General features: G+C 37.8%; 2 protein-coding genes across 2 annotated transcripts; both read left to right on the plus strand.

The window, feature by feature from the left end:
* The first annotated feature begins 523 nt into the window (after window positions 1–523).
* On the plus strand, window positions 524–9,562 carry cln6a (CLN6 transmembrane ER protein a). The gene is made up of 7 exons (XM_063483532.1): window positions 524–707; window positions 2,523–2,643; window positions 2,776–2,874; window positions 3,931–4,119; window positions 6,078–6,133; window positions 7,913–8,035; window positions 8,831–9,562. The coding sequence occupies exons 1-7, from the start codon at window positions 661–663 to the stop codon at window positions 9,099–9,101; spliced, it is 906 nt and encodes a 301-aa protein (XP_063339602.1). The 5' UTR covers window positions 524–660; the 3' UTR covers window positions 9,102–9,562.
* Window positions 9,563–11,982: 2,420 nt separating this feature from the next.
* On the plus strand, window positions 11,983–15,392 carry calml4a (calmodulin-like 4a). The gene is made up of 5 exons (XM_063483650.1): window positions 11,983–12,153; window positions 12,261–12,291; window positions 12,509–12,649; window positions 13,061–13,249; window positions 15,274–15,392. The coding sequence occupies exons 1-5, from the start codon at window positions 12,151–12,153 to the stop codon at window positions 15,369–15,371; spliced, it is 462 nt and encodes a 153-aa protein (XP_063339720.1). The 5' UTR covers window positions 11,983–12,150; the 3' UTR covers window positions 15,372–15,392.
* The last annotated feature ends 592 nt before the right edge of the window (window positions 15,393–15,984 follow it).

The raw sequence follows: 15,984 nt of genomic DNA on the forward strand, positions 1-15,984 counted from the left end.
GTGATGGCAAGCTACATTGTAGCCACAGCTGCCCTGGGGCGCACTGACAGAGGCGAGGCTGCCGGACACTGGTGCCACCGGGCCCTCTGATCACCACCAGTGGTCAGAGGGCCCACAAATGTTTTAAAAAAACAAAACATTTTGAAAATCAGTTTTTAAATGTGGAATTCAAAAATGAATTTACAAATGCAGAATTTATTATACAATTCATTATTTAAGCACAGAATTCTTTATTTCGATGTGCGTGGCTCTTGTGGTCCTCCATACTTTAGGTCTTGGCTTATTTTCCGTGATGAAAAAAAATCCTTACATTCATTACAACAACTTTGAACTTGATGACTAAAAAACATCCTTATAAGTTCACTTATTTGCTTATTTATTTATTCAGGCTTCGAAGACTGCATTTTTATAGCTGCCTAGCCTACAAATCATAACTCGGGGTGAAGTGTGCCCTCTCCACTTCTAGTGTCTTTGCTGCAGTTTGATTGGTGGATTCTTCTGATGGGCGGAAACAAGGCGACAGCCCGGAAGCGACAGCGCTCGTGACCATTAACTGTACACAAAAATGTTGAATCCCGCTAGCTTTCCACACCTGTGACCACGGAGCTGTAAGAATAGGTACAGTAAACGGGACCATCGGCTGCCTACACGGAAACAACGATGCAGACTGTACGGAAGCGTCAAGGCAAGGATTTACACCTGAAGAGGTTTGTACTCTAAACATGAAGATGTCGCTTCTGTTATCATCGCCTTGCTGAAGCGCAGTCGGTTCATAAACGCAGAAAGCGTAAAGCTTAAAGAAACGAACGTCTGTAAAACCCCGAGAATAAAATTTATCTACAGTACAGCATCTGCTTATCACTTCTTCTCCTGCATGTATCCAGGAACAGATGTTGGAGGCTGGACTGCGCGCCAAGTGAATGATTGGACGTACAAATGAAAACTAGGAGGCGCGCATGCTCCGTTTGATAGCGCCAGTTAGGCGTTATTTCAAGCCAAATGTTGTAGAAATAAAATCCTGGCTTCTTGCGGAGAAGCCTGTTGTTGTATTTACCTCGCTCTTGTCTTCAGGCTTCCTTATGACATGACAGGAACACCAACTAACTCTGGAAAATCTCACACTGGCTGTGTAGCTGATCTGGATGTAACTAGTCTGTTTTCAGTCTTCAGACATCTGGCCATCAAACACAATCATGTAAAAAGAAGAAAAAATAGATCAGGCCAAGCAAAATCCAAAAAATCAAAAGGGGCTATAGGAAAAGAACACGTGCAACTACAGCATTTGAGACCTTAAGTCATATAAAGCCTGACTTGTGTCTTAAAGGTCTAGACCAGTGTTGTCAAACGTCACAGGCCATTATCGGCTCTGCAAAGACTCCACTGTGGCCTACTGGATCCTTTGGAAAATGAGAAGGAGGGCATAAATTCTTGGACTATTAAATGCATAAGTTTTGAATGTTTTCCTATTAATAAAGCCCTCCCACATGGGCATCTTTACTACACCAAAGTAATTACAATTTTTACAATTGGTCCACAAAAACAGTTTTTGTGGACCAAAAACTGGGCAGTTTTTGTGACTTACTCCTGTGAAACTTTATATTTCATAATCACAGGGCCATCAGGGCAATGAGCTACCTCAGTTCCTTTTGTAATTTCACACATTTAGTTGTGACAATTTAAGCTCAAAGAGTCAAGCTGAAAGATCTCTTTTATGAATTACAGCAGCATTTCTTTATCATTTGGAAAAACTGACATGTACCATTGAAATTGCCTTTCTTTTTCTTATGGTTATATATGGTCCATAATATATTATGAGTTTGACATTCCTGGTCTAGACACATACGTTAGACTGAAACAGCTTTAAACTGAATCAGCAGTGGTTGCTACTAGCAGCAGTATGTTGAACTGAAACCAACAAGTGGCTGCAAAAGTTCCCCAGCAGCTGAGTTTTGCAAAAAATCTGTGTGGCTTCATTAATGTTTGCAGTTTCATGATCAATATGTCTGGATGGCAAGAAAAAGGATTTCAGGCAGATGCAGATGGTCACAGCACTCTTTGCGGCAAATACTGGTTTTGCTGGTGTTACAAGGGGTCCTGTAATCCTTGAGGAAGGCTGAAGAGCCCATGGGGGATTTATCTGCACTCATCTTCCCGCTTTCCCAGTGCATATGTTGAACTATAGGGACTGTGCTCAACATGCTACAGGAAATTGCACAGCTGCACACAATAAACAGCAGGTTGGATAGTTCAGCAGTTTCACAGCTGCTGCATAATTATTACTCTGAAATCAAAGAGTGGAGGATGCAAGGGGGGTGAAAAGAGAATACACTTGTGCTTTAAAATAACATTTTAAAATACTGTAGTTTTACTATCAATATAAAATACTCGAATTCGAGTAAGGAAACCATGTGCTTTTAACCTGAAATAAATTCAGTAACATGTCTGTTAAGTGCTCGGCATCTGTGTTGCCCTTTGCTTTGGTAATGCTTGCTCTATTACAATGACTTACTGTATGTTTACAGCACTCCTGGTGTTTCAAAGGAAAATGTGCCGCAGAAGAAAAAGCAGCTCTTCCACTTTGACCTGTGGCTGTGTCTCACTGTGCAGAACTGGATATTAGACTTTGGAAGGCCCATTGTTATGGTAGGGAGGCTCAGTGCAATTTCTTTGTACCTCTTGTGGTTTAAATTTAATGAAGGAAAAAAAGGCAAATGGATGGTTACATCAATATTTTCAATTTCAGTGGAAACCAGTATTTTCTTACATATGTTTCAGATCATTCTTCCTCTGGAGTGGTTTCCACTGAACAAGCCCAGTGCTGGAGACTACTTCCACATGGCCTACAATGTTATAACGCCATTCCTAATGCTCAAGGCAAGTCTTAATGCAGCAGAGTGTCTTAGTGATTGTGAAGACAACATCAGGTCTTCTGTATTCTCTCCAGTGAATAATTTCTGTGTGAACACTTGACTTACTGTGGTAACCCAGATCCTATTGTGTAACTCTTTATTTCAATATTGTTTTTACTGCAGTTGCATCAGGCCAATCTGGTTTTCTGTTGCTTTAAAAGCTGAAATCTGTGCTGACTTTTAATGTTTCATATCTTATTGTTTATGTGTGATTCCTATACAGTTAGGACAGTTCAAGACACTCAAGTATAGGAGAGGCAAAGATTTCAGTATTCCAGATCTTGTCATTCCTTTTCTGCTCTGCATGTTGTGACTGCTGGCCTTGTTTTGATTTTTGATAGTTTAGTTTTCACCAATAAAAATCGAATTTTGGGCAGGCCCTAGTTAGAAAAACCTTCCAGCTTGTTTACTACCTGCTTTAAGAGACTGTTACTCAACATGGCAATATTATATCCAACATCATTTTGGGTTAATTTTCTTTCTCAGTTTCAGGAATCAGAATTGCATCAGTTAAAATGTTGTGTAATAATTTTGTGTTATGATTTTTCCTTTGATATAAAGTAATCAGGTAGCCACTTACCTGCATTTTGAGGCAGACTATTTAGGTTCTTGCAAACCAACATAAAAACCCATAATTCAACGCCTGACTGGCAAAGAGACAGTGTTACTTCTAGTCAGTGTAATGACGCAAGTTGCATGCTTTTGTTAGAGGATGTAGGTCATCTGTGTGGTTGTGTTATGACACAAGCTATTTGCCCTGTAATATCCATTACCTTTAAGGCAGATCTATATTTAAGAGACAGGAAGAACTAGGCAGGTGCAGCTGAATAGATAAAAACACAAACACACCTACATAAAGTCAAAAACATATTCAAGAAAAGAAATACAGCACATTAACTTGTAGGCTGTGTGAAAAAATGTCTCAGAGATGACGCACAGGCACTGTGGCTGATGCCAGTTCTTAAAGGTGTCCCCAGAATAACTCTTTTAAGGTATACATGTTTGTTTCTGCGCCATTCAGCTGATTGAGCGCAGTCCGAGAGTGCTGTCTCGCACAGCCGTCTACCTGTGCATCATCACGTTCGTCATGGGAGCCAGCATCCACCTGGTGGGAGACTCCATCAACCACCGGCTCATCCTGAGTGGCTATCAGCTCCACCTATCAGTGAGGGAGAACCCCATCATCAAAGACCTTAAACCAGCTTCACTGGTAAGATGGCAAACAGCTAAGATCCATGGTGGGCTTAGTGGGAATACTGGAATACATGGAGAAGGTTGTCAAAGTGTGTGTTTGTATGTTATTTATGTAAGTGGGACAACTTTGTGCATGCCGCTCGTACAAAAAATATTGTTTGTCTTCAGCAGTTTAAAAAAGCTGTTCTTTTTGAACTGACAGTACACCGCAGAAACACGCGTCACCGCAGCTGTTTAGATGCAGCAGACTTTATCCTGCTGTGTGGGAGTGGAGCTTATTTTTCTCTCTGCTCCTTCGTCGTCATCATCACATCTTTTATTGTCACATCGACCAGAAGCAGAACATCGTACCTTTGATAGTGTGGTGTTTGTAAACACTTATATACTGTGGGTTAGTGTAGCAGCACAACAGCAGTCATGTTAAGATTTTATACCCTGGCTTGATTTGTTCCTGATTTATTTCCCTGCTGGTTTCAGGGGAAGAAATCACTACAGATCTTATTTATTACAAAACCAAGATTCATATGTAGTTGTTCAAACATCTGATTGATGCACAACTCCTTACCCCACAGTTAGACCAACAGAGAGTCAGAGAAGGTTTTTAAAAACATTTTTTCACACTGCATTCATGTGAATTTCATTGTGAGGTTTAAACCCATTTACTGCCTACAGAAATGTAAGTTTGCTCTCATCTTTCAGCGTAGTACTTTGAGGTGTCGACTGATGTTCCAGATCTCTACATTCATATTTTGTTTTCAATTTTTATTATACTCCTTTATTTATCCAGGTAAAAGTCTCATTAGGATTTAAATCTCATTTCCTAGAGGGACCTGGCATCATGGCAGCAAAAATTACAAAACATACAACACATGACAACATAACAACAATCCGCACAAACATGGGAAAAATATGCAACAGCAGATCATTAAGAGCCACAATTAAAACAGTCACACTGACTAAAAGAGTTATTCTCTCCCTTCTTGAAATGCACTTAAACTCCTTTACGGCAACCATTTCTGACAATCAATTGTATGATGTTGTGAGAACGAAGGCTGTATTAGTTGCAGTTTAAACACATATAAACACACAGTTAAGAGGAAACCAGCCAAGGAGAGATTTATAGTTAAAAACCAACCAATGGGAAAGTCTGTGGATATACTGTACAGAGATGGCCATTTAGCAGCAGCATACAGAGAACAGTGATGTACACAATTTCCATAGCCAACAATAAAACATGGTAGATAGTATCTAATCTCTTTAGGTACTGGACTGGTGCATTCATAAAAAGCAGATCGCTGTAATCCAATAAAGGAAAAAAAAAGCTGCATCAATTTAAATGTTTTCTCACTTTGAGAGAGAAACAAGATTGATTTCTAAAAAAGTAACTTAGTTTTAGTTTCAACTTGGACACAAGCCTTTGAATGTGAGTTTTAAATGACAAATTCTGATCTATAATGATACCTAGATACTTGTAAGATTTGACCATTTTAATTGCAGTCCTTTGAATGGGTTAATCTTAGGAAATGCAGATAACAACTCTTTGCCATTTGAGAATAACATGAACTTGGATTTCTCTAGATGTAACACCTGTAACTGGCAACTGTAATCAGCAGCTTTTGTGTGCGTGTGAGGCTTCATCAAATGCTTAAAGTCCTCGGGTCAACAGCTTTCAAAAACTCATCATCTCATGAAATGTTGTGATTTTACACATTTGGAAAAACATCAATTGCGTGAAATCTTTTCTTCAGTTAGTTACAACATTTTTAATATACAGTCACCTCAGGTAAAGCCAGTGTCTTCTTATATTTTTATATTATTTAATGTTGTTAACAGCTGTTTTTTAAATCTTGTTTTGCTCTCTGTGAGTTCTGTAATAAAGTTGAAGTTACACACCAGAACACTAGGTGGCACTGTAGCATAAGGTTGTGTGTCTGGGAACGTTTTAATGAATTTAATTTGGTCCTTCTCCCTCAGATTGACTCCTTTGAGCTGCTGTATTATTATGACGAACACCTGGGACACTTAATGTGGTATGTTTACAATAATTATATTGCATGTACAGAAATGGATCGCTATGAACCACAATTTCCCCTTTTTTGGGTGGGGTGGGGGGTTATCATGGTTATGTTTTGAAAAAACATACAAAGGCGAGTAAAGTAATCAGAGCAGAGATTTTGAGAAAATCTGTATACAGTTATTATTAAGCTTTAATGTGTGACCAGTTTTTGTCTCTATAAGATTAAACAATAAAACAGACTTTTAGGATGCGCAGGCTGAGTGACTGGTTTGAGTCAGTTGAGTGTCGCCTGGAAAATTTATCCTATTATGTGCAGGAAAACTGAGAATTTTTCCAGATCACTTGGTTTTATTTTAAAATGAAGAAGAGTTATAGCTCTCCTGCTATTTCTTATTATTGCACAGACTTTTAGTTTTATGGGTTTGTTTATGTTTTATTCCCCTCATAATGTTCCAGCATTGCATTTTCACTGCTGAGGTAAAGGCATTACAGTTTTCAGTGGACGAGCCTGCTGTTCGCTCAGTAATGCAGATATGGGTGTGGTTTGAGTATTGCAGTTCTGGAAAGAAGATAGAGGGTGAGTAGGGAGATTGCTAATACGTTGAATCAGGATGAACTGTACTGTACTTGTCTTTTTACCCTCTTGCTCACCGGTGCTGCCAAAGAACTCATAAAATTAGATGAGTGAGTTGAGACAGTGTTTAAGCTTCCTCTGCTCAGGCGTTACATAAGCAGCCTCATGAAGGGTTGAACTGGTTTGTGACAGATGACAGGACACGAGGGAAGGTGCAGCTGTGAACTGTTCAGTGCCTTGGCCCCAAAACCAACAGGTTTATTTTTATACATATTCTTTTATTTATGTTTTAATATGAAGTACAATCTTTTAAACATGAAAATATAAATGAGTACACAAACCTGGATATGTGCACTTTCTTACACATATCCAAGATCCTTTGAATTCTAAGTTGCAAGAATAAATTGTAGTACTGATGTGATTTGTGATACACTAATAGCAAAAATCTGTGTAGTTGTTAAGAAAGCAGGAATATGAGCAGAGACTATGTTAAACTCATATAGTCACTTGCTGTACTCGCCAAATTAGTTTGACAAATATAATGAAAAGCCGTTAATGGAGCAAATAAGTGGACCTGATGGGAAAATAATGTTCCTTTTAAATCTTTGGGCTCATCCAAATGGAGATAATCGTTTTACAAGAGATGAAACATTTACTGTCTGACCAAATTTACACAGATAAGAACCATCAATAATAATTACAAACTCTAGGTGGTATGAAAGACTCTAGCTTGAGACCAGCTGACAGTTTAATAGATTTCAAAGGTGTTATTAACTGACCATGTACAGCACATCCCTGTAACATTTACTGGTAAAATAAAACGCAGTGTATTTTTTTACATTTTTCCATCTTGTTTTTATCAACTTTGATCAGCGATTAGATTCATTTATTTTTACAACTGTACTGCTAATTTGCCACTTTCATTTTAATTCACTGTTTAAAAATGTACTAATAATTCTTGCAGATGTTAAGTTAAACAAATGACCTCATTATCGTTATCACGTCCATACATTTAATAACAAAAAGAGAAAGAAATTGGGGTTTTTTTCTCCTTCCGCTTTTGGGGTTTGTTAAATACTGTTTACTTTTTTTTAGGTTTTAAAGGTAACCTTGAGCCGAGCTCAATAATATTTTTCATTGCCCGTTTATAAAGACGTACTTGAAGTTAATGTTCATCCTGTGCAGAGAATAAGGGTTTGCTTCTTTTTTTTCCCCCAGGTACATTCCTTTCTTTATCATTCTGTTCATCTACTTCACTGGTTGCTTCTCCAGTGGTGAAGAACAGAAAAAGGTTCCTCTTGCTGGTTGGCTGTTGCTGGGACCAAGCGCTCTCTACTATTGGTCAGTTTATCCTTTAGACGCACTACATAGATTGCCATACACACAAGCTCACCATGAATACATTCAGTTGTTATTAAAGTGACAAAGTGCGAGCCTCAGCCTCTACATGAGTCTAAATGAAAACTGTGAAGGACATCTGAAGTCTAATGATGGGCTTTAGAGATGCCCTCCCTACTTAAAAAAGAAATGCTTAACAGTAATTGGGATGATTACAAATAACTTTCATAATCTAAGCTAACTGAGATAAAGAAAAGAGTAGACGAACAGCAGTAATGCTCACATTTAAAGTAAAGCCAGGGAAACATTCAGTACTATAAGTGAAGTTAATAGCTTATGAACAGTCCCTCCAATTATTCTGCACTCCAAACTATTTTAATTCTTTTTAGATTGACCTTTAGTATTCTGAACTTCAGTATTTTCTAACCTATTTCTAAAATCAGTTTCTTTCTGACTAAAAAGTCTGACAAAAATGAACATGTGACTAAACCAGATAAATGTTCTAACAATTGTCCAAATTGAATTTTACACACAAAGAAAGATATAGACGTTGTGCTTGAGAGCAGCTTTGACGATCCTCCGAAACCTGTGCCATTTTGGAAAAGCAATTACTTTTCTTATCTGACATCTAAATGGTAATATAGTTAGTAATGTGAATAGGATTGTTGCAATATATAGCAGTATTGATGTTTCCATAAAGATTGCAGTTTCCTTATAATAATATTTTGTTGGACATTTAGTATTTGGTTCTCACTGATTTTCTGAATTCTTCTGTCTCTTTTTAAAAATTTCTTCTAGGTACTTGGTCACTGAAGGACAAATCACTGAACTTTTCCTCCTCACCTTCGTTGCTATGGTTGCTATGGTGATATTCCAACATCATAAAGGACTTGGCCCCGACAGTAATGGTCTGTTCCTGTTCTATAGTTTCAGTGTTACTGTGCTGCTTGTGGCTCTGTGGGTGGCCTATCTGTGGAATGACCCAGTGCTACGCAACAAGTACCCCGGGCTCATTTATGTGCCGGAGCCTTGGTCCTACTACACTTTGCATATAAAGAAGAGCCACTGAAAGGTTTCACTAGTGTTGTATGTTTTTATAAATGAAAGAAACTGCTCTTTTTTCTTTCTTTTAAAAAAAATACATTTTCTCAAATTTTGTGTGGCAGAGACATTAGCTGTGCTTAACTATGGCACTTAATAAAACTCATTGATGTGCACTGGTTTTCACTGTTAAACTCAAGGATATTCTGCCTCTTGCCCCAGTACTGAGCAGGGAATTTGCCTCCTTTGTAGATTTTTTTATATTGATGTATGTGAAATGTTTCGCTGTTTGTCTCACTTTGATTAGGCAATGTGATTTTTTTTTTAATGCTTGAATCTTGTGACATGAGAAATCATAAAAGAGACCAGCACTGCACACTGTCATGCATCATGTTAACAATATTAGGGGAGATTTTGCAATTCTCATGTCATACATGTTTAATTTTCTAATGCAAATGGGGAATAAATCTGTTCATCGTTTTTAAAATATTTTGGCCAAATGGGAATGTGTTAAAATTAAAGGTATAAATACTGGACTGGGATTTAGCCAATAAAGACAAAGTGAGCCCTTATGATCCTTTATTTACCTTTCAATTACCATTACACATGTTCCATTTTACTCAGAAACCAATCACTGCCTCACGACTGCTACCAGTCATTCAAATATAACTTGTGAATGTGTTGCATTTAAAAATCTATCGCACAGGACCCTAAGATCAGGCACAAATTCAAGCCTTGCTGTTAATTCAAATGAATTAAGTGCCACTTAAACACCTGTGGAGCACTGACATTTTGGGAATGTTTGGTAATGAATTCTTTTTAAAGAATTTAATTAATTTGACATATGATGGTGCCAGAAAGCAACCTGAATGGAAAAAGAGAAAGCTGACCTTGCATAACCTTAAAGAATCCAATCTATTAACAGCTGAATGCTGTAATATTGATCTTTAACACCCCAGAAGAAACAGGTGCTATGGTTACACATGGTCCTCTCTTGACTGTCGGAAAAGATAAAAAGAAGTAGTTACATTATATAAGTATATTACTTTATCTTAACATATGCATATTAATAGAAATTTAGTTGCATGGCAAACAAAAAAAACCCTTAATAATAGTTGTTGTTTTTTTAAAATGTAGAAAGTATTCACTCATCTGCCTTCAAATGCATTTGAATTTCAGTGACATGCCATTCTTAATCCATAGGGTTTGAATATGATGTTGGCCCACCCTTTGCAGCTATTACAGCGTCAACTCTTCTGGAAAGGCTTCCCACAAAGTTCAGGAGTGTTAATGGGACTTTTTGAACACTTCAAGAAGTCTATTTGTGAGGTCAGATACTGAGAAGCCCTGGCTTGCAGTCTCCACTCTAATTTAGCCAAAGGTGTTCTATCAGGTTGAGGCCAGGACTCTGTGCAATCCAGTCAAGTTCTTCCACACCAAAGTTATCCACTTATCCATGTCTTTGTGGACGATGGTGCACAGTCATGTTGGAACAGGAAGGTGCCATCCCCAAACTGTTCCCACATATTTGAGAGCATGAAATTGTCTATGATGGTGATGTAAGGCTTGGATGCAGCTGCTCAGCCATGGAAGCCCATTGCATGAAGCTCTCTACACACTGTTCATGAACTAATCTAAAGACTACATGAAGTCTGGAGGTCTGTTGTGATCGACTGCACACTAAGTGCCTAAGCATCTGTTGACCTCGCTTGCGATTTTTACGCAGAGGCCTACCACCTCATGGAGTTGCTGTTGTTTCCAGTCGCTTCCTCTTTTTATAATACCACTAACAGTCACTGTGGAATATTTAGTATAGAGGAAATTTCATGAGTGGACTTGTTGCACAGGAGGTATCATGTCACGGTACCATGCTGGAACTCACTGAGCTCCTGAGAGCGACCCATTCTTTCACAAATGTGTGTAGAAACAGTCTGCATGCATAGTTGCTTGATTTTATACACATGTGGCTGTGGAAGTGATTGAAACACCTGAATTCAATGATTTGGATGGGTGAGTGAATACTTATGGCGATAAAGTGTATATGGATTTATAAAAGGTAAAAAAAAAGAAGAAGCTAAAAATAGCAATACAATGACAAAATATTAAAATAACAAGATTAAACCTGACTAATCTTTAAGTGGAGGCCACTATAAGAAGTCTCAGTTTAACATGAAACATCAGTATTACATAAATAACAGGCTCTCTGTTGATTGGTCAGTCAGTCTGGGTCATATAACTGGCTGGCATATGATCCATCTTAAGTGATTTAGCATCTTTTCACACCTTATATCACCTAGTCAAATCCCATACAATGTCTTAGTAAGAAGGCTTTCTATTTCGCCTGCACCCAAACACCCGAGTCTTTTGCACCTCCTGCCTTTTAAGGACACTGTGAATTCTCTTGTTGATGTTTTGTTTCACTTCAGAACTAAAGTATTAAATATGAACCTCAAGCTGAAGTATATTTAATCCCCTGTTGAATTTCTATGTTTGCTCACTTAGAAAAAAAAGTCTCAAATTTTTATGGTAGTTTGATCTTAATGGAGTGAAACAGAATATCAGCACAAAATCCAGAAAAAATACATAAATTTATAAATTTATTTGCATCATTACAGGTGGGTTTGGATGTCTGTAAATATTTTTTTTCCTGCACAGTTTGTTATTGCAAAATTTGGATTCTAATGTGTTTTGTATAGCATTGCTCCATGGTGAATGTGATTTTTTTAATGTACATTTTAAATTAAAAAACAAACAAACTTCATACTATTATTTAGATATTTATCTGAAGTTATCTGGAAGTTTTAAATCTTGCTTTTAACTTGATGTCAGAAAACGTTTTTATGATGTGACATTGTGGTAACATATGGTAGTTGTCTAGTAGTAATCGGTCCCCTCCTTTTATTGGAGGGGTGGTAAGAGGAAGGACAATGCAGCGCTGTGGATCCGATATCTGTGTTTCCACAGCAACAGATATTAAATTACGACGGGTGGTGGACTTTAAACAGAGGTGGAGGGACAGGTGACGCAGGCTTCAGTAAACTGTCTTCTTCCTGAACAGAAACGCAGCAGTCTCAGACATGGTAAGAAATTCCATTTTCCATTGAGCCTTTTTGTGTATTTTCTCACACAACAGACCATTTTTCTGTATTTACCTAACAAGTGATGCCACACTATTGTCACCTTGCAGGCTAAATTCCTCACACAAGCTCAGATCAATGGTAAGATTCATCTACAGGTGCATGTTGTCGATCACTGTTTCACTCTGTTACTGATGTTTGAAATGATTTATTTGTACAAAACAACCAAACTCTCTTCTTTTTCAGTCTAATTAATTCCTGTTTACCGAGGATTTACTGTGATAAAGCTCCTCACTAATTACGACAAGGGGAAAAAAAAGTACTGTCATTCAAAAATGTTCTGTTTTCCCCACTGCAGAGTACAAAGAGTGCTTCTCATTGTATGACAAGAATCAAAATGGCAAGATAAATAACAAAGACCTGATCACAGTTATGCGCTGCCTGGGTACAAGCCCCACACCTGGTGAAATCAGGAGACATCTACAAGTCCACAAAATTGGTAAACTATAACATGCAGTAAATCAAAGTCTTTTTGTCTTTGAATAACAGCTTGTTGTGGGTTTAGACACATAAGTGTAGCATAAGGGACAAGTCTAAGAGGTGACGTTTAAATGACAGTAATTTCAAATTGAACTTACAGTCTTTACTATCACTGTTTAAGCATAAGCTGGTAGTTTTGTTTGTGCTTTAAAATTCATGGTTTTGTACATTTTTCTTACAGCCTTCTTAATGTGTGCTACACACAGAATAACACTATATATCCTTAAGAAATGCAGGGAAAAGACAGCAATACAAATAACAAAGGGCCTAAAGAAGTACAAGAGCAAAGGGCATTTTCTTTTTAAACTTACATTAATCATCAAGTCAAGGTTAAATAAAATGTACCAACTGATTTCACATTTGTGTTTAGAAAAGTCTGCTGAGGTGGACTTCTCTACGTTCCTGTCAATAATGCACAGACAGATACAACAGGAGGATCCCAAAGTGGAAATCCTGGAGGCCTTGAAGATGACGGACAAGCAGAAGAAGGGATACATCGAGGCATCTGAGCTGCGGGCCAAGCTCACCATGTTAGGAGAGAAACTCACAAACAAAGAAGGTAGAGCAAATGAGGTTTCTAATTAATGAGCTGTTAAGTTTTTACTGGTCTACAGCTGAGCCTTTTTACTGATACCTCGCAACAATACGGCCAATATTAGATGATTACATAGTGTTTCATAATCCAAAGTGAGTCTTAAGGTCTCTAATATATATCTTGAGGAAGTTTCGATCTGAGCTCAAATAGCTGAGCTTGTAGGACATTACACGACAGGAAGGACACCACTATGGTCTGTCTCTCCACAAAGTTTGTGAAATTCATTTTGGTAGTTTTAATCCTGCTCACAGGAAGATGCAAAGAGATGCACCTCTCACCTTTGCAGAGAAATAACCAATAAACCATTTCCATATTTCTATAAGTACAAAGTGTTAGCACAATTCTTTGCTTCAGTATCGAACATCGCAACACCAATAAACCACCATTTATCTGAATACTTTATGACTGCAGTAAATATCAAATGGTGAACCAGGAGAAAAAAATGAATTTATAAATGAACTCTGAACCTGATAGTTTTCCACAGTTGATTTCTTTAATGATACACGTGTTCTGCATCTTGACACAGTAACTGACCCACCCCTCAAAAAGTGACTAATCGCAGGAAGTTTGTCTTTAGAGCTGAGCTCAGAATCTCTTAGGTAATTACAATAGTTTCTCTCCTGGTATTTACTCCGTGGCTCCTAAAGGCCACTCCCTCCTTCCTGTCAGGAAATGCATTTGCTGTTGTGTTGGATGCTGATTAAGCGTCAATTTGTTTTCCCATCAGAGAGATATTGTGTGAAATATTTCACTAACACTACCCGACAGAATATTATGAATACTAGTAAAGCCCTAGCAATAGCAATGTCAACAAAGACATATGTTGAGGACTATTTATAAGCTTTGTTCTCTGAAGGGGTTACAGCACAGAGGTGTGTAACATCATCTGTGATCTCTATAGAATTTTTTTTCAACCTTTAAGTCATAGCTGAAGTCAAACCCTGGCAGATGTCTGACCGTACAGGTCAATCCAACAGGGGGCACAAGTCTTGTGACAGCAGGGGGACGGACTGGGCGACACCACCTTTGTACTGAACTTGTTCCCCTGACAAGCTGCTGAATATTTGATCCTCAGGCTTTGTTTTAATTTCCACAAAAAGCTAAAATCTGTGACTGATTGGCATATGATGCAGCTTAAGCGATTTAGCGTCACAACTTTTTGTATCGCCTAATCAAATCACAGACAATGTCTTACTTAGTAAGAAGGCTTTCTATTTTCGCCTGCACCCAAGGACCTGAGTCCCTTGCACTTCCTGCCATTTAAGGACACAGTGAATTCTCTCGTTGATGTTTTGTTTCACTTCAGACGTAAAGCGTTAAATATGAACCTCGAGCTGAGAGTTTTAATGGAAGGACTCCTGCTGGGATTCAGATATCTGGCTAAATCTCCAGGGCGGATTTTTAAGTTTTTCAAAGCCACCTCATTCACACAGTGACGGGTCTCAGAGCAACATAAGCTGTATTTCAAAGTCTGTGGATGGGTTCTGTGTACATAAAGCTGTTTATAGTTAAATGAAGCTCAAAAGGCTTCTCAGTGGGGAGACATTTATCACGTTTTTGGATTCCCAAACTGCTGAAGAAGATAGTAATGCCAATTTCCTAAAAGAAGAGACAACAGACAACCATTTTGAGTATTCAGGACATTTTCAAGACACGAAAAAGTACTGGAATGCCAAATCTTTAACTACACTTTTGTAGTTAAGTCAACAAGGGTCCATGGTGCATGATATGAAGAGACATAAACCCTTAGGAAACTAGTATGAGTACAGCTCACAGATAAATACTGGAAGGGAATATTTGTGACTGAAATATAATGTGTTAAGTGTTGCAAAATATTCTTTTCAGTCAATATTGTTTTTCTTTATTTCATCCCTGTTAAATATCTCACAATAGCAACAGCAATGACACTAATTATAACCATAATTTATGGCGAGATTTGGCTGCTTATCCACTTATGCTCTTATGTTTTCTCCATCTTCCTCGTCTAGTGGACGACCTCTTCAGAGAGGCACACATCAAGTCAAATGGGATCGTCAAATACGAAGAGTTCACTGCGATGCTGATGCTGCCACCTGTTGATTACTGATTTTTTTTTAAAAGAAAACAACTACGTCAAACTTCAGGACAACAAGCTACGTTGGAAAACTGACTCTGAATATCAAGAACGTGACATCATAGTCACATTTTGCACATGAAGTTCAGTTGTATTAAATTTGCCTGGTGGTACAGCAAAGGTTTTTCAGATTGATTATTTCTTGAATATTTTATGATTAATACACAATACAATACTTTAATTTCTTTCCATAACTCTCATCTGTAACTGAACACTACACAGTACGTGTTAGCATGTGACCCTGGTGTAAAGCCATTAAATCCTCAGCTTCATAGCTGACCACGCTTCACCCAATTAAATCCTAGCCCTTGGGTGTTAATATTGACTAGTGAGTATGTACCAATCTCATCTTTTATGAGTTTCAAGTGTTCACACATCGTTGTTCAACAAGCTTGTATGTAAAAGTTGTGGAATTTGAAAGAAAATAAATTCAAATTCCTGCTGGTATTTAGAAACTCTGACAGTTCCAATTTCTGTCATCTCAAATCTTGTATGCATAAATAACCGTCTCACATTTGACATTTATTAAAACTGTATTTAAATAAGTGACATCTCATATTTATTTTTCATTTTATGAGGGCTACAG

The sequence above is a fragment of the Pelmatolapia mariae genome, linkage group LG1, assembly GCF_036321145.2.
Source record: "Pelmatolapia mariae isolate MD_Pm_ZW linkage group LG1, Pm_UMD_F_2, whole genome shotgun sequence".
In the NCBI taxonomy this organism is placed as follows: Eukaryota; Metazoa; Chordata; class Actinopteri; order Cichliformes; family Cichlidae; genus Pelmatolapia; species Pelmatolapia mariae.